This window comes from Phoxinus phoxinus, assembly GCF_949152265.1.
Source record: "Phoxinus phoxinus genome assembly, chromosome: 7".
NCBI classification, from domain to species: Eukaryota; Metazoa; Chordata; class Actinopteri; order Cypriniformes; family Leuciscidae; genus Phoxinus; species Phoxinus phoxinus.
Window position 1 is genome coordinate 29046852 of NC_136882.1, and position 27792 is coordinate 29074643.

At 37.8% G+C, this 27792-nt stretch overlaps 2 protein-coding genes across 4 annotated transcripts; one reads left to right on the forward strand and one right to left on the reverse strand.

Moving 5' to 3' along the window:
• Positions 1-8: 8 nt before the first annotated feature.
• Positions 9-21739, reverse strand: appb (amyloid beta (A4) precursor protein b). Of its 2 annotated transcripts, XM_079618097.1 has the most exons (17): positions 21354-21739; positions 16429-16596; positions 13282-13411; positions 12930-13042; positions 12344-12534; positions 10506-10750; positions 10204-10374; positions 7455-7588; positions 6449-6523; positions 6011-6169; positions 5743-5871; positions 5555-5654; positions 5257-5460; positions 4652-4705; positions 4300-4370; positions 4040-4186; positions 9-1277 (listed from the first exon to the last, which is right to left on the reverse strand). In XM_079618097.1, exons 1-17 carry the CDS (start codon positions 21414-21416, stop codon positions 1176-1178), a joined length of 2256 nt encoding a protein of 751 aa, XP_079474223.1. In that variant the 5' UTR covers positions 21417-21739; the 3' UTR covers positions 9-1175. The 2 variants fall into 2 exon arrangements, with proteins under 2 accessions (XP_079474223.1, XP_079474224.1); XM_079618098.1 differs by lacking the exon at positions 10204-10374.
• LOC307001505 (uncharacterized protein) lies at positions 20339-27792 on the forward strand. Of its 2 annotated transcripts, none has more exons than XM_079618106.1 (5): positions 20339-20662; positions 23709-23755; positions 24021-24338; positions 25032-25189; positions 25709-27792. In XM_079618106.1, exons 1-5 carry the CDS (start codon positions 20580-20582, stop codon positions 25751-25753), a joined length of 651 nt encoding a protein of 216 aa, XP_079474232.1. In that variant the 5' UTR covers positions 20339-20579; the 3' UTR covers positions 25754-27792. The 2 variants fall into 2 exon arrangements, with proteins under 2 accessions (XP_079474232.1, XP_079474233.1); XM_079618107.1 differs by lacking the exon at positions 20339-20662 and adding an exon at positions 22810-23135.

Below are 27792 nucleotides of genomic sequence, written 5' to 3' on the forward strand. Positions count from 1 at the left end.
AAAAATGGTGGCTATTTCTGAAGTAAATTCCCACCACTTCATACCTCCTTTCCCTAATCCCGGCCCCATACCAAATCCCGACATGGAATAAAACTTCATGAGGCAAAAAGGGTGTAGTAGACCCTTAAAAAAATGCAGAGTGCGTAGAACGTTAACAAACCAAAACGTGGGCTAATATTACACTTCATAATACAATACATACATCTTTTTCCAGCCCCATGCAACCATTTAAGTGTGCGTGGCATGGTCCAAATAAAGAAAAAGCACACTTCAGTTAAAGCATGTCCCTGTGACAATGTAGCCAAGCTCATTTTTTTTCACTTATTTAAAATGTGATCACAAGAAGACAATAAAATGTACAATCCAGCTAAAATCTCTACATGAGAGAGGTCAAAGTCTGTGTTTGGATCCAGAAACCATCTCTCCGTTAAAATTTCCATGCACTACATAGATACAGCTAGCTTCTGCCTTAATTCAATATATATTACACATAAAATAAAAACATTCATTGCTTATGTTTTTTTTTAACTTTTAACTTTTTTTTTTAAATGTGTATTTTTTAAATGTTTTTTTTTTTTACAGAAAAAAAAAAACCTGAATGGAAAGTTTATTGATGAGTACATTATTCTGCATCTGGTTGTTTGCGTTTGGAGCCTCATGTAGCCAAACACAGCACTGCATCATCTGAGTGCCAAGGAAAAAGGAAGGAGGGCGAAAGAGGAAGGAAACGTGCAAACAAAAGAGTAAGTGCTTAAAGAAATTTCTGGAGGGGAACAAAAATGGTCACATGAGAGAGAGAGAGAAAAAGCCCTGTGAATTAGAGAACCATGGGTAAGTTAGAAGGAAAGCATGCATGGGTGAAGAGAACAGAGCAGAAGACGCATCATTCACCACACAACGCTGTGACGGACAAGCATGTGAACGCACAGATGGACCGTCGTACTGACAGATGGCTGAATGGGCAGCAATGATACATCACTTTTCTGTGCAAACCGATTGAGCGCTCATTCGATTGGATGAAATGGTCAGGTGATGGAAGCCACTCGCATCACCATGGTGACAGAGCTGATCAACAGTGTGTATGAGGGATCAGTCTGCATTCTCTGTCCTGATGCAGTGGGGTGATGGTGCTGATGGTGTTTGTGAGGGGGAGTGCGGGGATTTGAAGTGGTTCTTTAGTTCTGCATCTGCTCGAAGAACTTGTAGGTGGGGTTCTCGTAGCCGTTCTGCTGCATCTTAGTAAGATGGCGTTCCTCAGGGGTCACTGCTGCGTCAACCTGAGATTTAAAAAAAATATGGTGGTCATTAAATGCGTTTATTCCCCCAATCCCAGCAGTGTATGTATTGATATTATGAACTAGCCTTTATTTTTATATTTTTTAAAATCTGGAAACAAAGATGCCGCGATGCCAAACCCCCTCATGGAAGAAGAAAGTAGTTGTGTTTACAACTGTGACAACGAGTGCTTATCACGATCAACTAAACGCTAGATTTTTAAAAGTATGTGAAATATGTTAAGTTCGCTTCGCGGCATAGACTCTTTAAAATACGTCTAAGAGTTTTACACACCGGTCTGTTATTGTAAGGACATCAATGTTACATTTTTCACGCCCCTAAACATGACACAGAACCAAACGAACTGTGATTGGTTGCTTTAAATGTCAGTCAGATGGCCTCCGGGTGGTCCTTGGCCAATGAAAGCTGCTATGGAGTCCAGAGCTTCTGCCGTCACAGACTATATGAGCAGCAGCTTGCCCTACCTTCCTCCAATGACATTTCTCCAGCATCCCTCCTCCTTCCCTTCTCCATTTTTAGCCCTACATTTGTCATCCTATGTATTACTCAGGGGGAATCTGAAAAATACATAGGATGACAAATGTAGGCCTAAAGCTGTAGAAGGGAGAAAGGGATGATGGAGAAATATCATTGGAGGAAGGTAGGTTAAGTTACCTAATCCTAGTTTCAGACTACACAACACAACATTTTTGTCTGTAAGTGACGATAAGACTGTGTCGGATTATGAGATTTTGACTCCTAAATTGTTGCGTTGTAAACAAGAAACATGTCAGACTGCACGTTAGGGGTGGGCAGATCGAGGCTTCGTGAAACACTAACAGTTGAAGCAAATGTGCCGTATTGTGTCGAGGCTTCGAAACAATCCGACACCCGTCTCCACGGTGACCCCTAATGGTCAGAACAGTGTAAATGCAACAAAAACCCGGGCCAAACATGCACAAAAACACATTTTTACAAATCTATTGCAATTTTTTTTATTGAAAGTAACATTTCAATTGGAATTATCTAATCATCTTATAAGATTATCAAGTGTATATATGTTATCTTATCAATTGTCAGGGTTTGTTTTGTTTGTTCTATGAATGGCTCAGCTAAACAGGCCAATAAGACTCTAACTACCATTATTCATTTTATTTATAAGAATGTCTAATTAAAACGTCTACAAATGTATAAAACTGATCAGAGATCAGGTAAAACCCACAGACACTTGTTCATTGGTTCTCAGTGACTCATGATTCATCATAGATATATACACTAGATCTCGCCTTGGGGTTCTAAGCATGCGTCAAAACCGCCGCCATTGTAAGTAGCTAGGTAACACTGCTATCTCCGCCTGTATTTCGAATTCATGGATGATACCGGAATTTTGTGCTGCGTATGGATGTTCACACGAATAAAATATGAACTAGGAAGAATGTTTACATTATTATTATTTTTTTTAAAACATTTTCTCTGGACTCGATAAATACATGTCTGACCGTTGGAACGAACCAAAAAAAACTAGAAAATCGCATTCATGACGTTTTATGGTGATTTTATTTCTGTTAGGGCTTTGCCTACATTCACGCTGATGCATTAAAGAGGAGGGGCTCCCCTGTTCCATGATGGCGGCTCTATTGACGCATTAGTTCCAATGAACTGCTGTAGCCAAGGCGACTTCTAGTGTATATATATCTATGATGATTCATGGGTTGACAGAGATCATCGCTCCCAGTGGTGAACCATTGAAATTTCTAAGTGTTTCGAAACAGTTATGACGTAATGAAGCCTCGTTTACTGAAATCACGTGACTGTGGCTGTTTGATACACGCTCTGAACCATTGATTCGGAACAAAAGATTCGTAAAGGCTTCGAAGCTTCATGAAGCAGTTTTGAAATTGCCATCACTACTGCACGTTGCTTTCCGACCAGTCATCGCTAGCCGTCTATACCGGCGTGCGTGATGTCATCGAGATGGCGTAACAATGGACTGACAACAGGTGTTTTGAGCGTAAACAAACAATGGCTATCGAAGCGACGTGTTATGCACTGGCTGTCTTGTCGTCGGAAAAGCCCCCCACAAAAAAGAAAGAAAACCTGACAGTGGACACGTTCCTGGATTGCACGAAGATGACAGTTTGGGCTGTCAATCCTCCAAAGCGAACTTGAGGTAGAATTTCGTTCAAATTTTTTTTTTAGCCAGTAGTAAAAAATAAAACAAATGTACTAAAAGTGTTTGCAAACGCCAGCATTTATCTTTTTTCACTTTTTTGCCGTATTGTTGCCATAGCTCCACAAACCTTTCCTCATGACATAAGGTGTGTATAGAAGAGCTTCTGTGCTCCTATTGGTCAAAGTCACATATGTGACGGAACCCGTCGCAGGGGACCGGAAAAATATTAAAACATGCTAGTCTTTCTGTTGTGAAGCGTCACAGACATGGTGTTGGTTGTCACCCACTATAACACACTATACAAGATAAACTGATCGATTCTTATGTTCTGAAACCCAATTTACGAATCACCATGACACCCTACACCAAACGGATCATGCCAAAATCGGGCTGATATCGTGTAGTCTTCAAAATCGAACTTTTAGTTATGGACAGCACGCCAAATCTGTATACCCCTTTTCATCTCTGAATATATAATCAATTTAAATTGTGAAATAATTAAGACTACACTTTGAAATAGCAATATCTACTAATGAAAAATGTCAATATTTCCAAAATGGCCATGTAAAGATATCTGAATATGCTTCTCACCTCAATAACTCCATGGTGAATGGAAGTGTACTGCTTCTTCCTTAGCATAACAAGCGTGATTACAATGACCGTAGCAATGACAACTCCACCCACCATCAGTCCAATGATTGCCCCCTTATTGGAGCCCATGTCTTCTGCAAGGAACATCTGATTGGACACAAACACATCAATTACTTTTTGCATGTGAAATATTAGATACATATAGATATTTTGTCTGTCTGTATTCATGTTTAGCTAAATATTTGTGTAAATTGTTGTACCAGTCTCTTGTCACGAACATCATAACCAGCGTTGTGCCTTTCCTCAATATCCAGCCGAACCTTTGGAATCTCTTAAAAATACACACATATGAGCATATTCATTAGATATGTGATATTAAAGTCAGGCCACCTTTATTTATATAACATTTTATACAATACAATACAGTTTCAAAGCAGCTTTAAACAGGAAAATAATGATGCAAACTTCTTCATATACGAGACAAAATTCTGCTGTAAAACCAGCTGAAAAAAAGTGTTGTTATATGAACTAAATATGTTGATTTAGTTCAGTTTAATAATTGACAAAGCAACTAAACAAAGCAGTTCCTGAAAATAACAAGTAGACTCTTACCGGGTCTCGTAGGCAGACCCCTATCTGGAATTGGACGGGCATCTACGGGTTCAACTGAGCAAGACAAAAAAGCCTCTCAGTCTCTTTTAAAACCAGTGTTTGTTAATTATTTACACTACCATTCAAAATGTTTTGGGTAGGTAATATTGTTTAACGTAAAAAAAAAAAAAAACTCTTCTGCTCACCAAGGCTGCATTTAAAAAAAATCTAAAATACAGTAAAACCTTTAATATTGTGAAATATCATTACAATTTAAAATAACTGTTGTAACTGTTAGATCAATAACTGTTAGATATATTTTAAAATGTAATTTATTGCTGTGATGGAAAAGCTGGATTTTCAGCATCATTATGCCAGTTATCAGTGTAAAACGATCCTTCAGAAATAATTCTAATATGCTGATTGGGCACTCAAGAAACATTTCTTTTTATTATCAATGTTGGAAATGGCTGTGCTGCTTAATATTTTTTGTAGAAACCATAATAAATAAATAAATAATGAATGACCCCAAATTTTTTAATGGCAGTGTACACAATCTGTATATCATTTTCATGAATTTTTTTGCCGTTCAGTTCAGTTCCAGCATTGAATGTGTTCATGTTTACCATGGTTGTCAGTGTTGGCCTGGTTGAAGCTTTCGGGGTGGATGAAGCCCAGGCCGTCCTGCTCTGGTGGCAGGATGTCCAGGGTGGTGGTGCTGTCAGGCAGGTGTGGGTTCAGGGCGTCGTTCCCGTAGCTAACCCTCATCTTACTCTGAAGAGATGACAGCTGTTGGGTGACTTCCGCCTGGTCCCGCTGGACCAGCAGTGCTGAGAAAGTTTCAGTAGACCCCAGTTTGAAACTTGTTCCCTAAATGATATGACAGTGAACTCGACACTAAATAACTCGGCACTTCACACTCACCCACTTGGTCCTGGATTTCATTAGCCACTTGTGGCACCTTGTAGAGGTACCCCAAGGATTGGTTCATGCGTTCCTCAATAACACGCAGGTGGGTCATCACCTATGAGCACAAGGAGTCAAACTGAAGTTTGAAGTGTCTACACATTTCATATCTAAAGCAGGAAAGAACAACCTTGACATAAGCTTACAAATGGTCGAATCTGGGACGCCTTCTTTGGATCCACCTCCCGCACATGCTCAAAGTGTTTGAGGGTGTGCTGCCTGTCTTTCTGCTCCGCTCGTATGTACTTCTTCAACAGACTGAGAACCTGCCGAGGCTGTACGAGACGGGACACAGGAGAAAACAGGTCTTTCTTGTTTAGCTAGATTAGCGTAGAAATTAGACAATTTACTATTGTAAACAACATGTGTGCGCCATTTTGTTAGTGGTTCAGTAGCACGGTTGTGTGGGAATACCCGAGGCTCGTCCGATTGAAGGGCGCTAAGGTAGCTTTCCAAAGCCTGACGGCGACGGTCGTTCAGCAGAGCTTCCACTCGTGCCATGTGGGTTTCTACCAGCTGCTGTCTCTCCCCGGCCGCTTCTTTCTCCAACGCCTCCACCTTCTCCTGGAAGCGCTATTGAAACACGAATAAACATTAAGCCAGGAGCCTTTTATTAATCCCGAAGAATAAAATACAGTGCCTTTCAATCCGCTTGAAAATCCCCCCTCCGCTTTAATGGAAACTGTATGCTGTGCTACTAAATCTGAATGCACTTGGACCGTAACCCCGCTAAGTGCTTTTATATAACAGGTTCACAAACCACTAGATTATATTAACAATAAACTATGTTTACTTTCTGCCGTTCACTGCAGTCATAAGCCAACATATCCTATTCACATTTATTAAGATTACCTGAATTATGGTCTTCTTATCAGCACGAGGAAGATTCTTTGCCTGTCTCTCTGCCTCCTCCCATTCTCTCATTACCTGAAGAGAGATAAGAGAGATGAAAAGACAGGAAAATACAGTCACTAGATGAATTCTAAACACTTATTAACTAAAAAATTTATTTATATTTATTATGTGATATTATAATAATTTTTTTAATATTCATTTATAAATATTTAAATAAAAATATTACTAACTGTTTCTAAATAAATACAAAAATTTACTTAAACTATTTTTGAGATAAAACCTTTAATGCTTTTTTTTAAATAAAAATGTCTGCTCTGAATGTGTATCTTTAACATTGCATTGACATACATAATTATTACACTTTTAAGGTTTTAACAAACAATAACATACCAAATAAACGGTTTATGCATTTTCATAATTCACTTCAATAATTTAACAAACTTTCAGCTTCACTAAACTAAATCAAAACTCCGATTCAGCTTTTTTTATTCCGCAATCTCATGTTTTTTTTATTCATCAATCTCATTTTTCATCCTTTAAATGTTTTAGTAAAATAAATATGATTTTCCTTCATCAAACATTGTAACTGTACAATTATCAGGATCATATCATGTTTGATTTGTTTCCTTTGTTCCTTTTCCCCTCTTCTAGTTAGTTTCTATGGTTACTAATGGTTTGATAAGTGTTTGCACCTGATCTTCATTTAGTTGTTCAGCGTATTTAAGCTCTGTGTTTTCTTCTGTTCATTGGGCCTCATTCATGAAACACAAGCAGATTTTTTGTGTGTGTAAATCATTCGTAAAGCCGCTCTGACGCGCATTTGAAAGGATTCATGAAAATGTTTGTTTTTTCAAAATGTTAGTTGGTACTAACACCTGCTATTGTGCTATATATATATATATATATATATATATATATATATATATATATATATATAGATAGATAATCCTATAAAAAAACTCCAGTGTTATAACTGCATTATACCACTCTACTCAGTTCCCACCTCTGACATTTTCTCTCTGTGTTTGGCCTCCAGACTCTCCTTTGCTTTCTGGAAGCGGGTGTGCTCATTCACATCTCCTGGAGCTTCCAGGTAACGATCCACAGCATCAGCAGGGCTCGGGGCCATGGTTGGCACTGGAGAGAGTGAGAAGTCTTGTTCAGTGAGTGTCAAAAAACAGATAAATGTGAGCCAGAGAATCTTCCTTTTTGCAAAGAGAGTGAAGACTCCAGGGAAAGAACAGCTAGTTCCGATGCATGTTAAAATGGGTTAGCAAAGTCAGAAACATTTGTGTGAGATTACAATAGCCAAAGGTTGCTATAATGCATGTTTTAGGTACGCTCAGAGAGTTAAAAGAGTTTTCATGCTGGAAAATCATCCAGTATGGTAGATCTATGTATATACAGTGACCCCAAAAAGTGTTTTGACACTTAAGACACTAAAGAAAATAAATGAATGTCACTGAATGAAGTAGAAAATATCAAATATGACCACATACATTATGCTAGACTTTGTTGAAGAACTTTGAAATAATGTGCATCAATTAAATATGCAAAATAAGACCTGGTATTTTAGGGTACGTTTACACGTCGACAACGATATTCTTAAAACAGAGATGTTTATGCTTTGAGTTTTACACGTACAGATGACGCCATTGTCAAAACCATCCCCATTCACACGGATCCGCGAAAACGACTAAAAACACTGTATTCTGCAGCCAGGCCATTAGATGGCGATGAAACACTATAGACTAAACCAGTAATATGACGTCATCGTTTTCAAAGATTCGCGTTTTTGTTGTTTACACAGAGACTGTTGAAACCTGTTTTCAAAATCTAGCGTTTTCAGGCACCCAAAACGCCGCTGTATTGTAAAAAAAAATGGCCAAAACGCATACAAAGTTTTCAGTTTTTAACGTAAACGTGTCATTTAAACAGCCCCAAAGAGTAAACAGTTTTCAATTTAATAAAGACATGAAGACATGTTTCACTAAGTATACAATACCTTTATCTTAATTTTGAACAGTTGTTTTACCATTTTGAACCTAACATGTTCTTTAGTGATTAAAAAAAAAAGAAGTGTGCTTGAGCTATCTTTAAAGTAAATGCCATCTGGTTTGATAATTTGTAATGCAGTGACATTTTTAATTGTGGAATAAGTGTCCAAATACTTTTTTAGTGCCGCTGTAAGTGTGTGGGGGTGTGAGAGCTGTATTTCCATGGGTGTATTCTGCAGCAGCTCCCGTGAAGCTGCTGTGACACTTTCTGACAGCGAGCATGCGGGAACAGCCAGACTGGCTGTGAGGAATATGCCCTGTCAGAATGAGGGCTGCTTCGCTGTCACTCTCCCACAGCGTCCAGCATTGTGCTTAACCGAGCGTAAACCGCCCACTGAACCACTGCCGCAGACTGGTCTGACCAGAGGCCGACTACATCACTGGCCCACACACAGAGATGAACACAAACCAACAGAGAGAATGGGGGAGGTACGTACAGAAGTGCAGTGTTCAGCGGGTTAAGAAATACACCCACTGACATGCAGGTGCTTTAAAAACAGACAAAAGCACAAACAAACATCCATGCTATCAAATATGTCAGTATCTACTGTCAAAATCTGCAGTGGCTGAAACTTACAAAAAAAAGCAAACACGAAACCGCAGTACAGTATGGAAAACATTGCCAATCATGAAAACCAATCGATTAAGTAAATAAATACATTCTCCTATGAACATATTCAATTAAAAATACCTTAATAACCACTCAGTAATAGTAATTATTTACTACAAAACAATCAGCATTGTGTAAAGCACTATATAAATGAAGCTAACTTGACTTGAAAAATATAGATTTTATTGCTACTATTGACTCTATAACTGCTGAAATCTGTATTTGATCTGATAACATTCAGTTCAGTAATTAAGTCAGATGTAATTCTGCAAATGCTTTTTGAACAATTCATTAAACAAATGGGCTAATAAGATTTACTTGTGCACAAATTAAACTACACTGGTTGCAGCTAGCAAAGACAATAAAAAAAAAAAAACATGGTCTTTGTATTATTTTACGGTATCCAGTTAAGGGACGGGAGGTATGAGTAATGCTAAATCACATCGAAAATATAGATATTATGATTTAGTTACTTTTTCTGGAATTTCCAGAAATTCCAAGAAATATTTCTATATTAAATAACCATGCATGTATGACTATTTATGGATAATTCAGATAATTAAATACTTTACGAATCTCACTTGAACATTTTATTTGATAATGTCCCTTTTTATTTGAAACTTGATGCACAAAAGATATGTATGATAAGACTGGCATCAGTGCCAAAACAGCTTCACATTATGCAGCACTTGTGTTAAAAACTTAAGTGTCATCAAAAAAGGATCAAAACAAGCAAATCTCACGCCACTCAGCCCCGTGTTTTTACTTATCACTTACAATCCGGATTAGAATATCAAAACAATATTATTTCTTTTAACGTGGTGCTGTAGATTCAGGAAACGAAGATGGAGAGTTTCAGAAAAGTTCCAGTGTGCTCCGACAAGACAGCAGGAGGTTAAACTAAAGGAACTAGGCGCTCTGCCTGCACAGTCACCTCACAGAGACCTGTAATCCATGCGGGCTAAAGCATCCAGCCATCTGCTGAGCTTGTGAGTTTAGCACGACTGAAGCGAAGAAAGTGAGAAAGAGACGATGTGCTGGTTAGCAGAGAGGTGAACGTCCTCTCAGGAGTCGTCTGGACTTACACACACTGCTGCTGCAGACAGCCATGCAGTACTCCTCTGATTCAAAGTTATTGCGGTTGCCCCCGCAGCCCCCAAAGATGAAGGGGGAGCATCGGCCCGTCTCCACCACAAAATACCAGCGGGGAAGCTTGTCATGGCATGGCCCCAGCCGAGCAGGGGCCCAGCACACCGCTAATGGAGAAGAGACACTCTTTGATTTGTTTAAATGTTTAAATGTAACATTTTGCTCCAGTTTCGCCTATCCTGTGCATTCTCTCAAACATGTCTTGTATGGGTGTTTTTTAAGCATACACAAATCTCACCTCGCACAACCTCCTCTATTGACTCTGTTGTGGTAGTGGTGGTCGTTGTCATTGCAACGTTGGAGGTCTGCTCGCTGGTGTCTTGTTCGTCGGTTGTGTCTTCGTCGTCATCTTCCTCGTCTTCGTCATCTTCACCGTCGCCATCTTCGTCGTTGTCCCATACTTCCTCTTCCTCATTGTTGATATCCTCGTCATCCTCAGTCACAGCGGGCTCAGGTTTGGTCGGGGTCTGTTCTCTCAGCACGCTGTGATGCAAAAATGTATGAAGTTCATGGCATTTACAAGTCTGAGACTATATTGAAAAGGTGGGATTCAAAATAGTATTTAAACAAGGAAATGAACATATATATTTACACTTAAAACATTTTTGCCCAAAATGTATTATTAGGAATACATTTTATTGCCCCTTTAACCCCCTGGTGCTGATTTTTTTATTTTACTTCATCGGAATGATACGAAACTTGGTAAAGATTTTAGCACTTGCTATGTGAACACAAAATAAAATCATGGACATGATTCGACAGGGTTAAATGGTCCTGAAAAAAAAGTCACACTTGTACTCCATTTCTCCATTCTGCCACCTGATGGAGTTTTGGTTCCTTGCCACTGTTGCCTTTTTTGCCTTTTTTTCACCTTTGTTGCCATTGGTTTTTGGCTTGCTTAGTTGGGGACATTACATTTAATATTCAACAATAATATTGATCTGCCTGCATTGACACCATTATATGAGAACTGAACTGAGCTGGACGATGACATCACGATTTTCTCCAGAGCGGCTATAAATTAACTAAATTAATAACTTTTTTACAACAAAAATGAAACATCACTGAACTTAACTGCGTAGTTTCTTCTGGAAACAAACTCTGTTGCATTATTTTCCTGTTATCTCTGTAAAGCTGCTTTGAAACAATCTGTATTGTAAAAAGCGATATATATATAAATGCGACTTGATTTGTACTTGACTTGAAGTGGTCACAATTTACTGCATTGGAAACGAATGGGAAGCGAATTTCATTAGTGGAAACATTTGGTACTGTTAATTTTTTAGATATCAAGCACAGATTTATTAGATTTATGGATTTGATTTTCTCACAGTTTTAGAGTAAAACATGTTTTGGAAAATATATATTTCATATACAATTTAAAAAAAGTATTTGTATGCATTTTTCATTATAATAAACAAACTTCTAATATACTAATATATAGTAATAAACACTTCAGCAATAATCTGCCAACATTCAAGATTCTCTAAAAAAGACCAAACTTAAGAACAATTTCATTTTCAGGTCTATGCTTAAAAAGTGATTAACAGGTTCATAGCTATTCTATAAATATAATTTAGTACCATAACCCCCCCCCCCCCCCCCCCATAAATATTAACTAAAAAACATCAAAATTAAATATAGTACATTAATTTTATTTAAATAAAATAAATGTAATTTTTGACAGCCATGCGAGCAGCACCAGAGGGTTAAGTACATTTTGCAATATATTTTGCATTACATTAGCAATACATTTTCAAATTGAAAATATTTTGTACTTTTTACAACATTTATGTAGCATATATAAAATAAAATATATTTTTTTCCATATGGGATGCTTTTCATCTTTCTCAAATCATGCTGGAAAACATAATAATCAGGTTGTACACAAACTTGTGGAGATCATGCAGCCCGAATGCTTCTGTCATGAAAGCAAAGGGTGGACATAATAAATTGTAAAAATATTATTATTATTTATTCTGATTATATAATTTATATTAAAAAGTTGTTCAAAATAAACATGTTCACAAGTGGTCTCAGAACAAAGTGTCAATAATAGCACTTGTGTTTGTGTACCTGCTGTCGGTATACTCGGCCTCTGCGCCGCCCCACCACACGTCTGAGTTGGCCTCCTCCTGCTCCTCGCTGTCTAACTCCTTGTGCTCCTCCATGGGGCAGCACACAAACTCTACACCACGGAAACGGTCGATGCCGCACGGCAGCAGCATGCCGTAGTCATGGAGATTCATGGAACGATCACCGCAGGACTGCAGAGGGGCAGCCACAGGGAAAGTGTGAGTGAGAACGAAAGCATAAGAGTTATAAGGCGCTGAGTCATCATAGAGCTATAAGTAGAACGCTCTTGTGGGTTAGATAGAGATGAATTATACATCCTATTCAATCATAATCTGCCTGCACCTTTATTATCATGCATGTCTGGATGTTTAATGTGTGTTAAAATGCATTTTTGGGGATATAATTGTATATTAAACATATATAGCAAACATTTCTTTTCAAAAGGGGATCCACTAAAATATGAAGTAGATCCAGTTCTGGAGGTGCCTGATCTGGATCCGGCTTTTTCTGGCACAGATTACAGCTGTGTATGGTTTTGTAACTTTGTGAAAGAGTACAGTAAATGTCATGTGGTGTGACCTCTGACCTCTTTGGCCACCGTGTGCCAGTGCAGATGACTCTCGCACATGTCCATTCGCTCCTGGTGCAGGAACTTGCACTTGTCTGGGACCAGGAGGGCGTCGCTTACAAACTCCCCAACTAATAAAAACACACAAACATTTGCTCATCAGGTCCTCAAAAAGATTTTTTCTGATATGTAACTTGCAAATGTTGTGTTTTGATGAATCTCGTGGAAGGATGATAGGAAATCACTCAACAGCCACGCTAAAAGCATTAGTTTAATGTTCCACAAATCCAGGTTAATACCCGAGGAGTGGCAGCGTACTGATGTAATCATCACATTGAAGGATAGTTTAATGTAAGACACTAATATGTACCCAAGCAGCGGTAGGGGACCACAATGTGCGCGTGACTGCGACACTGGCGGCGACCCATTTTGCACCAGTTCAGGATGCTGATGGGCTGGTTGGCCTCCACTACGTTAGTGATCTGGAGGTCTGGGTATACCTGTGGGAGGCAAGACAATGTACAAATTACCAGCTGTTGTTGAGGTCAACAGAAAAGCCATAATCTGACCTATTTTCAAGTGAAACAGGATATTCAATGAGATGAGGGATCTTGATTTTATCCATTGGCAAGTGCTTGGATGGTGAAAAGGAGGTGGTATATATCAGAATGTAGAAAAATGATAGGGGTTGGTGACATCATCCAAAACAGAAGTAATTTCAGAGGTGAAGCAAAATAAATTTCAATGAAAGATTGCAATATATATATATTTTTCTTATTTTCTCAGGTTTAAAGGGGTCCTATTATGCTTTTCAACTTTAGTTAGTGTGTAATGTTGCTGTTTAAGCATGAAAAAATCTGCATTTTACAAAGTTCAAAGTCCACTCCAAAGGGAGTTATTTTATTTAACAGAATCCACTTTCTAAGAACTACAATAAATGGCTCGTTTGGACTACAACGTGATTTCTCAGGGCTTTATGAAGTCATAATGTTCCTCATTTAAATAATACCCGCCCACGGAATACGCAGAAAAGCGGATGAGGCCTGGATGAGCTTTTTCACAACTCATTTGTTTGACCTTCCTAAGGCTGACGAACTAAGAATGGATAAAATGTATTTTAAACACTATTCCTGAACATTATAGTCACGATGCAGGCTACACACAAATGCTGCTCCGTTTCCACTTTGTCGGGACAATCTGTTGTTTGTGGATGACAACTTATAAGTATGTCTTCTTATTTATAGTTACATATTCTATTGACAGTTCTAATTATAAGTTTTATGTTGTCGCTACGTTCGCCTGTTAGCCAACATTAGTGTTGATATAGGGTTGTTTACTATAGCTTTTGTAAGCTCTCACTTTTGTAAAGCTGTTCACCGTCCCTCACCGGAAAATGATCCATGTTTTTGTGAACGATTACTGTTTGTATGACTATAGTTTTCTGAAAATATCATGATTAAATGGTACATAACATCGTACCTATCATGTACAAGAAAAACATACTGTAACATTGTCAGGGTCTGAATCGGGTTTGAAATCGACGCCATCTTTATATTTACACTAGAGCAGATCTCGTGGTTATGGAGGGGCGGGACATTTCCCGAACACAAGCTAAACGCTGCCAATCACAACACACTGGGCCAGCTAACCAATCACATCACATTTCGGAAGGAGGGGCTTAATCGAAACCGGAACTAAATAATGCGTTCGGGACAGACTAGGGTTGCGTTTACACTTGGCATTAACATGCGACCTGTATCCGGATATTGTCCACATACACATTGTAAAGACAAGTGTAAACGCGTTTCTGATCGGACTGTTATCCGATCAGCGTGTCCAGGTTCGGAGGTAATCGAGGACGCATTGTGATCGGATCACAGTGTAATGTGAACGCAATCCAGCCATCGTGTTTGCATTCACAGGTGAACGTCATATACATTTTTAGACAATAAATTAAACTTATTTTAACCTTACAATAAACGTCAATATTTTAAACGGTTTATTTAGACTTACATGATTAGTAAAATAAACATTTGATTTCAGATTTTTGTTTGTACTATGTACTCTCATTTGCAAACACTACCTGTCAGGACTCTGGTTTGATCAGCAGCCTTTATGTTGTGTTTGTTTTGTGTATTGTCAGTTTCTCTCACTCTGCCATCAGAGCTGAACCTCATTCTAATCAGCGCTCTCCTCACACACACACACACACACACACACACACACACACACACACACACACACACACACACACACACACACACACACACACACACACACACACACACACACACACACACACACACACACACACACACACACACACACACACACACACACACACACACACACACACACACACACACACACACACACACACACGTATCTCATTTTGCATTGATTTTCTCCACTACTTATGCTTCTCTATTTCTTTGCTTCTCTGTCAGTGTGTATTGGTTACCGTGTTTCACTACTGTCCTAAAAACCAGTCTTGTTCTAGTCGTGCCCAGCTTACATGCGTTGTCTGTTCATTTAATCTTGTTTGTTCACTCTGATTTGCCTAGTCCCTGTACTCAATCCTGTTTCGGCTTGCTCACCCGGTTTCGATCTTCTGCTCTTGTTTTGGACTAATGCCTTGGCTCTACCCCTGGGGCTGTGGATCTGCCTCTGGTTTTGACCCCTGCCTGCCCCTTGGATTTTTCCTCTGTCCTGCCCTTTGCCTGGTGGCTCGGCTGCCATTTATATATATATTTTTGGACAATAAATTGAGTGATCTGCTAATCTGCTCTTGGGTCCCCTTTTATCCCAGCACCCGTAACAGTACCATTCAAAGGTTTGGGGTCAGTAAGATTTTTTTATGTTTCTGAAAGAATCCCTTATGCTCACCAAGGCTGCATTTATTCGATCAAAAATAGTTCCATCTGTAATATTGTGAAATATTTCAAAATGTAAAAATGTATTTTCAGCAGTCATTACTCCAGTCTTCAGTGTCACATGATCCTTCCGAAATCATTTGAATATACTGATTTGGTGCTCAAGAAACATCGTAATATTATTATGTTGAAAACTGTTTTGCTGCGTAATATGTTTGTGGAAACCTTTTTTTTTTTTTGAGGATTCTTTATTCAGTAGAACAGCACTTATTTGAAATTAGAAATCTTTTGTAATACTATAAATGTCTTTACGGTCACTTTTTAACGCATGAACCCAAACCTTTGAACGGTAGAGAATATTGGCATTACATTGGCTATCGGCTACATTGCTACTCAAATAACAGAATCAGCCATTGACAAACTTGCATCAGTCGACCACTAAATAGAACTTGACATGCTTATGCAATACTCAGAAGCCCCCTATTATATACTGTGAAGGTCATTATATAATTGACTTTAACTCAAAGTAATTGTGATACAGTAATGTTTTATAATGTGTGTAAGCTTGCTATTGACAACTGACACAGCAGCAGAACTCATTATATTTGCTCGTCTCGTTTTATATCTTTTTCCTCTCTCATTACCTCTTGGCAGTACTGAAGGATGCCCTCTTTGGTGCTGATGCAGCTCTTGGTGCCAGTTGGATCCGGCTCCCACTTGCCACTCTGGACGTTGATATGCATGTTGAGTTTCCCACAGAACATGGCCACCTGGGGCTCCGCCAACAAGCCCACTGAGTCATCTGATGGCACCTGCCAACAGCACAATCAGCAGGAACATGAGGAACCATTATCACATAAGCCTATGATCTTCAGATGTCTTCATGTGGGGGCTTTTCTCAGCAAATATTGATGTATACGATCAACTGTGATTATCCTGATTAAGTAAGCAGCCTATCATTTAATTAATTCGATAACAGAGACAGGATGACAATGAAAAGAGGAAAAACTGCAAATGTGTGGGGAAGCACAATAATTTATCTGATAGATATAGATAACAGCAGGTTTGCCCATCTATTTAGAGCACTAAACATTATAATGTCCAAGAAACATGCTTTGTGGGGTTCAGACAGGGATACACAGACACAAGGAAATTACTTTGAATCTACATACACACACGTTAGATGAACAATATTGCACCAAATGTTGCCCTAGCCAAACGGAAAGTCGACTGGATAAACACTTTCATATTGAACAATGTTGGGTTTTGAGTTCTCAGAATACACTGTGTATGGAGTGAATAAATTATGTAACGACTGTTATCAGGTTATTACTGTACTGTTTGCTGGCTTTATTTATGTTGTTGTTGCTGTTTTTGTGGTCCTTGCTAGCAGTGTTCAATTTATACTCGAGCTTTTAGCGGGTAAGCAAGTGTTAGAAATCATCTCCTGGTATTCAATAAAATATTGAATACTATATAAATATGTATACACTGTATATATACACTACCATTCAAAAGTTTGCATCTGTTAGATTTTTGTGTATCCTTGTTGAATAAAAGCTTCAATTTCTTAAAAAAACCTAACTTAATTATACCCAAACTTTTAAATGTTATAGTACATTTATCTTATTTTTCAACATAGAAATACATAACTATGATAACGATTTGTTTTCCTCCGTACTAAACCAAAGTGAATAATCAAAATAATTTCACTCTTTTTGGCTAAACTAAATTGTAAAGCTACAAGCAACTCAACTGAAACCATGAGAGTGAAAACTCTCTACATCTGATAAATACTTAACAAACATTAATCTTTTAGAGCCACAATGGCAGTTATGTAATGTACAATATCAAACATCACTGCTTTATTCGGTTCAGGGTTAAAAGCCTTGACTATAATCTAATCTCTTGAAGTGGGTGGGAAGATTAAAAAAACAAAATAAGATAGAAAGGGAGAGATAAAGTATGAGTTTGGTCCTGAAAATGACACGAAGGAAAACACATTTGCAGAAGACACTCAATTCATAGTCAGCGAGATAGAGAATAAAGGCGGTTCTCTTTTGTGTGTCTTTGGCCTGGCCTCGACCCAGTGAGTCACAAAGGTTCCTTACAACCAGACCCACCCTGTCTGTTCAACTGAGCGTGAGGGATTATGGGACTGTTGTGTTTTCCCTCTTTTGTCCTGGGTAACAAACAGTGGAAGTGCTGCTGTAGCCAGCTGTCTGAAAGATGCATCTGTCTCATTAAGATAACGGCTTAATAAGACATAGATAGATAGATAGGTAGATAGATAGATAGATAGATAGATAGATAGATAGATAGATAGATAGATAGATAGATAGATAGATAGATAGATAGATAGATAGATAGATAGATAGATAGTAGGGTGTAACAATATATCGTGTCACAATATATCGCAATACAAAAATATGTATTGTGGATAGTTACTGGGCTATGTGAGAAAAAAAGTTTTAGTGTCAGTACTACATTAAACTACTATATATAATATTAAATATAATTAAATGTAATCAGGGAATATTTGTGCGTCCTGATAATACCAACTGTCTTATGTTACCAGTAAAAAGTGGCCTACATTATTTTAAATATATCTAGTCATTGACAAAGTGCAAATATTCGTCTAAAATAATTCTGTATATTCAGCTTCGGAATGATAAATATTTTTTATTCTGGTGTCACCATTGTCCTGTGCATTGAGTTACCACCAAGTCCAAGCCTATTCATTTACAACCCAATGTAATATAAAATTTACCATTTTAATCAACAGTATATTCTCTTGTTAACCTTTTACCATAGCCCATGTCTTGGAGTATCGCAATAATATCACATCGTGTGAGTTCAGAATCGTGATATGTATCGAATCGTGACATGAGGGTATCGTTACACCCCTAACAGTAAGATGGATGGATGGATGGATAGATGGATGATAGATATATTGTTTTATTCTTTCTAACCTTTCAACAAATGGCTTGGTGGTTATAGTGCAATAAAACATCTCTATGCTGTAGCGCAATTTAAAAACAGAATACTGTAATTATGCTGGCCGCACAACAGTAGTTAACTCTTTAGGAAAACCATGTGTTAGACACGAAATGGTCTTAACTACTGCAATAAGCTGCAACATTTCAGCTATAGATTGTTTTACTTGAGATCATTACCATCAATGTATGATATAAGAAATGCTTTAACACTGACACAGCCACTAGTGAAAGCTAATCATCTGCGGATATCAGAGTACCAAAATAGCATCTCAGCCAGGTTGTCATAGCAGTTCAGGATCCACATTGGTGCAAAATGAAAATGTGCAGCTTTTAACAGCCATTCAGCTCTGGCTTAATCTTAAAGGCTGTCAAAAACCAACAAGGTAGTTTTTGTACTACTCAAAAACAATCTGAAACCGACCATGTTTACATGTTCCACTGATATTTCCCAGTCAAACAAAGGAAGCCCTTTTCAGATGGAGGCTAACCGAAAACAGATTTACCAATTATACGCAAAATAAGCAAGGGACCTTTCAGGCAAAACATGGTGACCAGTAAAGAGGTGACAACACACACTCTCAGAGCTTGTTTTGGCACACTACCTACAAATGACACCTTTTAATGAAAAAAGCTTTAGGCCAGGGTCTTATTTCTTGTAAGTCATAGTAATTAGCAATCTGACTGGTACAAGGGTCAATTTTTAAAAGGAATTTGTAACTTTTTAGTTCACAACTCAAATTGTCATTTGACATGCCTACATCACAAAAATCCACACTTTCGTTTAATTTTGAAGACCCAATAAAATCAATAGGCCTACTGAAATTAATTTAGTTAATGTTTAGGAATACAGCAGCAGCAGCAGCAGATGACCTCTGAGCCAACACACATGAAATAAGACCCACAAACATGATTTTAAACAGTTGTTGTGAAATAATTGTGAGTGTGAATCAATAATAATGTGATAAACAATGACAGAACCTATGTTTTTTTTCCTGATCTAATACTGAACAGAAAGAGCTTTCGTATTGTCCCACTTAACAATTTTTTGTTCCCAGAATGTTCTGGAAACATTCGTTTATGGTTATTAAAGTGTTACATAAAAGAAGCGTTCCTAGAATGTTAGGAAACAAAATAACCAGATGGGAACAATATTCTAACATTAGGTAAAACATTTTTGGGAGCTTCTATTTGGTAGGCTACCCTGTGAAAATAGATAGCTGATTTGTAACTAAAATGTTATGATTAATTTTTAAATAATCTGGGAGTCACACCCCCAAAGGCTCCACGTTATTTTCACCCTGATATTGGTACCATTAGGCTACCATATTTTAAAAGAACACAACACCACATTTACATGTAGACCAGTAGGCCTATTACAGAAAAATGTAAAATAAAATGTGTAAACTGACTACCAGCCAGGTGTCAATATGCTCTACATTCAAGTACCACCATTAAAATAATCTGTGCATGCAAATAACATGTAGTGCAGAAGATGCGTGTATGTTTGTGGGAGTGAGAAAGTTTATCCATCCATATAGCAGATTTAACGAGATAAAAAAAAAAAATGAAACGCCGCAGTTCACGGACGCCATCTTGCTTCTGTCAACTATCATCTTTTTGTAGGCCTATTCCTCACAAAATCTCTCCACCACGAACAAGTCCTACATCATTTTCGCATTTTAACAATCACGCCTAGGCTATAACAAAGTAAATTCTTTCATAAAGACTTGTATGAATAATAGATGCGCAAAAGGCGCCGCAGAGGAAGGAGCGTTGTCCTCTGATGCTCGAATCGAATGGCTCAGGAGGGCCGTCGGATTGCTGCCACAGCATTTATTCGCCCAAAATGGAGCTCTGGAATCTTGCAAACCAGTCACAGGTTATATGTCTTTTCTTTTTTCGTGTAAATAAAAAGTATTGGCTGACTGCAGGTTGTGAGAGAATGCGCTCTTTAACACATGTCCCCTTGACAAAGAGCTGTCAGTCACTGATGTTTACATGATTCCACCAGCCGCATCTGCATGACATGAGTTCATATTCCTCCGATCCACATTTATTTGTTCTAACATAAAAACACATTACGGGCACAGCAGCATTCAATCGCCATATCAGCGTTTTCCACAGTGCAATTCTTCATTATAGCATGTTTCAATGCCACGTTTCACCTTCGAATGTGATGCTATGTTTTATATGAAGGTGTGCAAATGACACCCGTATTTAAACAATGCTACATAAGATGAGGCGCGTCTTTATGTATCACTTTCATGCGCTACAGTTCGCCCGCTGTGCCTTATTTTAGTGGCGATCCTGCCTGCACCAAGAGCCTCCACCCAACACTTTTTAATTGATCTAAAACACCGATGGACAATAAACCCAACTGGCAACTGCATGAGAGAGAAGTATAATCATGCTGGAATACGCAACTGACAATCACGTAGCGCTCAAATGTCTGTCTGCATCCGTGTCATGCTCTAGCTTTGCGTTTTTCCTCCCCTTCGCTCCCAGGCCGTCATTTAAAGTATGGAGGAGAATCAAGCTCCGTCTCCATTACACACAATCACTATTCTTACCTCGATGGCGAGCGACAACGTCGTCAGTATTGACAGCAGGAATACCGTACGGTCCATATCCATGGCCGTGTTCCCAAGCGCAGCACGTCCTGATGGATAAATGTCCTGAGCGGTTCAGGCTTTTTCTGTCGCGATTTTCAGCTCCGTGTTCCCCTATCGTCTATGCTGGGCTGTGCTTTGTGAGAATGCGCGACTGCACACAGCTGCTCCAGTGAAAGTCAGCTGACCACACGTCTGGAGAGAGGAGAGTGTGGAAGAGAAGGGAGTCAGATTGAAGGTGGTGGTCAGTGAGGAAACCGCAGAATTTGACCGACACATCAAAACACAGGGATGATTGAAGAGACACAATCGCAAAGCATGTTTGAGAGTTGAATCTCTACTATTGCATCGTTTTGGTGTAACGTTCCGGTTTAGGGTTGAACGAAATTAGGTTATTTACTTCGGCTATACCTAAACCGACACGTTACACAAAATAAATAGGCCTATAGAAATAAGCAAAGCCACTGAATGATTTTATTTCAGTTTGTGTACCCTCAAAACCACCCCAAAATGAGGTCAAAGAAAAAGACTGGAAGGACTCTTAAAAGTGTGTAAAAATGACCATGTTGCTGTAAAGCAACAAAAAGTATGACTGTTGATAATTATGATTCTATGAACTGTTACTTCACAGTAGAATATATAATGTCTTACATTTACTTTTAAAACAATTTATATAGGCTAATTGTTTTTAAATTAAATGCATGACAAAAAAAAGTAGCCTATACTTTGTTTCCAGAGTTTACATGACCATTGTAGATTCAAAAATAGCATATGTATACACAATGTCTTCATCTATGTAGATTTGTTGTTTTATATGTTATATACTTGAATGTATTCACTTTATTCATTCTTCTCTCTGTTCTACATATTCAAACATACGTTTAGCAATGGCACAAATGTGAACCAGAGGCATCAAACCTGGCACAGCAAAACATCAGTTTTAAATTTCATTGCAAATATATGTATAGATTTCAGAGATTTCATTTTAAGTAGGCCAATTTTGATTAATTTTTTTAATACCCCGGTAGCTATTAAAACTCCAACACAGCCTACATGTTCAGATACTAAAGCAGAAAGAATGAGTTGTTATAGAATATGCTATTTGAAATGTTTTAATTAAATTATACACCTTTTGCTGAAGTGATTATTATGAATAAAGCTTAAAAAAAATAGCATGTGTTATTTTACAGGCGTATAATTTTAATAAAAGCAATCTTCTGGTCACAGAAAATGTGTTGCCTCCTCAGTATTAAATATATATTTGAACTTCATTCACTTTTGGACCATAAACAATACTCAAATTATTACCCCCCCCCCCCTATAATTAATAGGGTCAATAACAGTATGAAAGCCAAGAGAAAATGAACAAGGCTCAGAAAGGGAATTTAAAGCCCTCTAGCGCCATCTTATGGAATTTACAGAACAATGCATTGGGCATCTTGAAATCTTGTCCAGTCTGGGTTTTTCCCACCTAAAATCGCTGCCCACAAACAACTCAAGTCAGTTTGCATGTGCAGATCCAGGTGAAAGTTAGCCTAGTATCACCTACCCATACAATTGTAGTTCAACAGTAACTGCTTCTATATGAATTTAGCCACACCCACCAGCGTTGCAATCTGTGTGTGATGATGTGGTAGGCGCGTCTTAAAACTTAATCTAACTCTATGAGTGATTCATGCATTTCACTTCACTCACCGCGATCGGATGCGTGCGTGTCTTCTGCAGAGGAAATATAACCCAAAGGTCAGCACGATACTGTTTTTCTTTATTTTCTTTACCGATCTTATTTTTAATATGTTTTGATAGGCCTACATAATATGTTAGGCTATAATAAAAGGTTAGATTTAATATGTTTGATATATATATATATATATATATATATATATATATATATATATATATATATATATATTTAATTGATATATATAGCCTATATATATATATATATTCGTTTTTTAATAATTTCATGCAGTTGAAAGTTTTACTGGTCCACAACTTACGCGTTAGAGACTCTTTAAGTGCGTTCCACGAGTGTATTGTTTGGGGGGAGCTTTGTTTTCACACAGGACATTCCAGAGTCAATGTCAGATGCCTGGAACTTTAGGAAAAGCTGTTTGGCTCTTTTTCTCATGTGACCTGTGGGAAATTGGCTGCCTAATAACTTTCACCAATGCATTGAGCTTTTCTTTTAACGAAGTGTCTCACCAGGACTCGCATAAAACTATGCACATTTAGCCTTGTTTGTAGTTTGTTTGAGAACTTGGGAATTCCCATTGGCAAATAGCCTACTTCAAAACCTGCTTCTCTCTCCTCCAGGACAACCATGATGATTTTGGCATTGCTGACACTTCTGCTGATCACGAGTGAGTCTCTATTGAATCCTTCTGGACCCTTAAATGTAGCTATAAAAAAACATACTTTTTATTGATGATCTCTTGTCACATACAGATATGCATTTATTATTTGCATAAAAACAGTTAAAATGTAAAATTATATGTATCAAAGAAATGTAAAACAGTTTCTGATGTTCCTTTAGAGAATAATATCTTCTTTGTTTATTTGGTGTTCCAAATTTTGTAAATTAAGTTGAGTATTTGTTCTGATGAGAATTTGTTACCATTCTTGTAGATGCTTCTGCAGTGGAAACTAATGCGACTGGCATCGTTGGACAGACCGTCATTTTACCATGTGGTTGTTCTAGTGTGTCTGAACTGGTATGGCAGAAAGGTGAAAGAGTAGTGTATAATTATCCCCAATACGAAAGGACATCTATAGACCAGGCGTACATTGACAGGACTGAACTCTTCCTGGAAAAGGACCAAACAAACTGCTCCCTTATGATCCTCAACATCTCTTCAGCGGATGCAGGAGTGTACACCTGTCATGCCCTATTCAGTGTTTCTGGCGACCTCTGGTCGAAGAAGTCATTAGAAGTTAATCTAACAGGTGAGTTATCTAAAACTGAATTTATTTATCCTATAGCAAGTCAGTAGCAATAACTTAAGGAAACAAGCCTCTTCCTCGTTTAAAATTTCATTGTGCTTCTCTTTTCAAAGTGCTAGTCTGCTTAGCTTTAGTCTATTATGCTTGGTTAGATGATGACGTGTGAGAGACTCACAGGTCGGAAAAAGCAGCTAAAAAGCAGAACATTCACGACAACCAAAGGAAGTTGGATTTGTTGCCACTGCAGCAGAACCGAAAGTTATAGCCCCCAGAGAGTTTCCTATCACAATATTAAAAGCATTGTTCTGACGTCATCTGCTGTGCAGCCAGAAGTAATAAAATAGCTTATCTGTTGAATGGTACCTATCAGAATAAGACTACAGAGCAACAACAGCAAACAAAAAGTATAAGGCTATAGGCTCAGAGCTGGTGTTACGAATGCTGAGATTTCTCTAGAACAGCAGTTCAAGTGTTATGTTAATATAATTTTAAGACTAAATATAATAATTTAAGACGAAATAAAATATTTAAGACTTTTTCGGACGTTTGCTGAAACCACGGCCTCCTGCTTGAGAACCACTGCCTTAGAACCTCTGCCTGTATGGATATTTTATATATAACAATTTGGGCTTGTAATCTGTAATGTGTGATATTGATGACAATCATGTCTTATATATTGCCATTGTCTTCAACCAGTGTCTGAAAACACTGAAGACGTTGGAAAACAACCCATGTCTGCAGAGAAAACTGACAACACTGTGTCTATAAGTGTTCCCATTCTGGTGGTGCTAGGCATACTCGCTGTTGCCGTGCTTCTAACCCTACTGATCAAAAGACGACATCGGACAAACACGGTAAACAGTTTTTTGTCTATATATTATGTTTTTGTGATTTTTTGTGTGATTAGTCATTAAATGACATAAAACGTCATAGGAAATATACACTTTCTAAATTATTTCATTTATTATATTAAAAAACGAAGGGGTCGTTCAGACCAGATGCCTGTAAACACGCTCTACTATACAAATCTCTTTATTCAGCATCTCGAAACCTGCGTGTCACATTTTTGAGGCACCATATTAAGTTGAAAACACTTTTAAAAACATACTACAGGACACCTGACACACATTTGTTTTCCATTCCGTTTATCTGCCAAGAATGTGACCTTGAAAAGCAGCTTTTGAGGTTTGACTTGACAAAGGGGCCGTATTCCTTGAATTGCGCTCATGGCAAAAGTAAATGTACACCAGTTGCTCGCTGCAGTCACATTTCAGAGCCGTGCCTCAGGTCATGTGTTTGACATGTTTAGTCATGGTACCTGAAACGTTTCCAAAAACCTGACTGTGATTTCTTTCTTTCTTTTTTTGCTATAGGATGCTGATTTACCAGCTCAGCAGCCTATGATCAAAAGTGTGTGATCTTGCTTGAAAGTATAATGGACTATGTTGTAATACAAGGTCCTCTACAACAACACAGACAATATAAAGCCTTAGCCCTAAACACATGTGTTTGTATGTGGGCATTACAGAGCGGTGCGTTCTGCGTCCAGACAATCGTTGCAATGTGCAGTCTTCAGTTGTAACACTGATATAACACTGAAATGTGAATACACTGTGAATATACTTCCTGTACACATAACAGTTTGTAAGATGACAAGATTCTCCTTGTAAGAACTGTTTATTCATTATTTCAAGAACAGATGTAAGAGGTGGGGGATGTGCAGTTTATATTTAGCCTATTCCTCTCTGATTTGAGTCATTGGTGGTCTCATGCTTAAAAAGGCTTTTCAAATCACTATTTTTGTATAGTTCATATGTGTATTGCAATGATTTATTAAGCACACACCATGTAAGCTTCTTTTACATTTACTCTTGAATGGATTGTCTTCCTCATATTCATTTATGTGGAAGAAATATTGCACTCCCTATGGGATGTTTGCTTTTTTTTTTTACTCTACTAAATTTAATTTACTTTTAAATGAATTCTGCTTCAAACCTGCCGAGGCAATAAACCTTTTACAAATACACTTTTCTGTATCTCTCTTCTGTTACTAAAGTTTTAGTACTTTTAGAATAATACCATACAGGATGAATTACAACTAAAGCTTGGCCTTTAGCACATTTTGCTGACATAGGATTTTAGTCAAAAATTCCACGAGAGGTTCAAACTCTCGGCTGTTGCGTCACGTTCAGGATGTAATCCTGTCCAGATTTCAAACCGCAGCTGGAACAAAACAATGAACTATTGTTCCTCGTCTCAAAATTTTGTAATTCTTTCCACTGGTTTGCTTTCAGTTTCTATATTACTGTGCAAGTATGATGGACAAATGACCATGTCTTGAATGAAGAAGTCAGAATGCACAAACTGCAATGAACAGATGAATCACAAATAGTACTATGTGAACTTTCGTGAGAACCTTTAATGCATAAGCATATCAAAACATTCCGCTGGCATAAAATATGACCATTTACAGCTATTTTTAATTACTCGCACGTCGAAAACCTTACAACCTGCTGGTTACTGTTGTGTTTATGAGTAAACCATCGTGAGAGTTAATAATTATAAAGAATCTGCTCTATTTCATGTTAGACATCAATGGGCTCTTCCTGGTTGTAATGAGGTCAAGAATTTACCCAGTTATCTCTAGTGGACCATATCTTTACTGTAGATTGTTTCTTCAGGAATGTTTTTGCCAAAACAAGATGAGATTATTCAAATTAGTCCAGTTAGGTCACAATCAGAAACCTAACCCATATATTAGAGTGATGGCTGTTGTCATGCTGTGTGTGTTAAGAACGTGCACATTTTGGATTAAAAACTTCTAATAGAGGAAGTTGCTGCAGGCGGTTAAAGATGTGTGCCAAACATTTATAGCTCAGGTTACGTTTCCAAACTCAAGATATCTTTCAATAAAAGATTCTTTCATTATTTACTCACCCATATTTCAAACCATGATTTTCTTGCCTCAGTGGACTTCAAAAAGATGGCCAGATTGTGGGTGAACTTTTCTTTTAATGTAGATTCACTGGTGGCAGGAATTTGATCTTTATGTTATTTTTAGGGATGATAAACTAAAATGAGGGCATGCCATGTGGAAACATAAAACACATCTAAGATACAAACATCATCATCATAAAAAATATAAGTAATTCTGTCTTTTGCCCTCTTTTAAGCCATAAAATACCAAAGGTATTGACCTTTTAAATCATGTTGATAAAAAGATAGTTAATATTTGACAATATAGTAAAGCTGAGTTGGCATACACTATAAATTATTAACATTGAATCTGTGCCTTTTGGAAAATGGAGCAGTAATTTCTGGAAGTCTTTTTTTCTTTTTCTTTGTCAAGCTATATAAAAACCTGTAAAAAATTGCGTTAACTCAACACAATGGATTGAAGAAAGTTTCGTAACACAATGAAAGCAAACAACTTCTTGATTTAATTCAAGTTGACTCA

Coding starts and splice junctions, on each gene's coding strand:
- LOC307001505 (XM_079618106.1), top strand. CDS start 20,580: ATGGCTCAGGAGGGCCGTCGGATTGCTGCCACAGCATTTATTCGCCCA. Junction 23,756..24,020: donor GACACTTCTGCTGATCACGA/GTGAGTCTCTAT, acceptor CCATTCTTGTAG/ATGCTTCTGCAGTGGAAACT. Junction 24,339..25,031: donor ATTAGAAGTTAATCTAACAG/GTGAGTTATCTA, acceptor GTCTTCAACCAG/TGTCTGAAAACACTGAAGAC.
- appb (XM_079618097.1), bottom strand. CDS start 21,416: ATGGATATGGACCGTACGGTATTCCTGCTGTCAATACTGACGACGTTG. Junction 13,043..13,281: donor GGTCCCCTACCGCTGCTTGG/GTACATATTAGT, acceptor TGTTTTTATTAG/TTGGGGAGTTTGTAAGCGAC. Junction 5,655..5,742: donor CGTCCCAGATTCGACCATTT/GTAAGCTTATGT, acceptor TTGTGCTCATAG/GTGATGACCCACCTGCGTGT.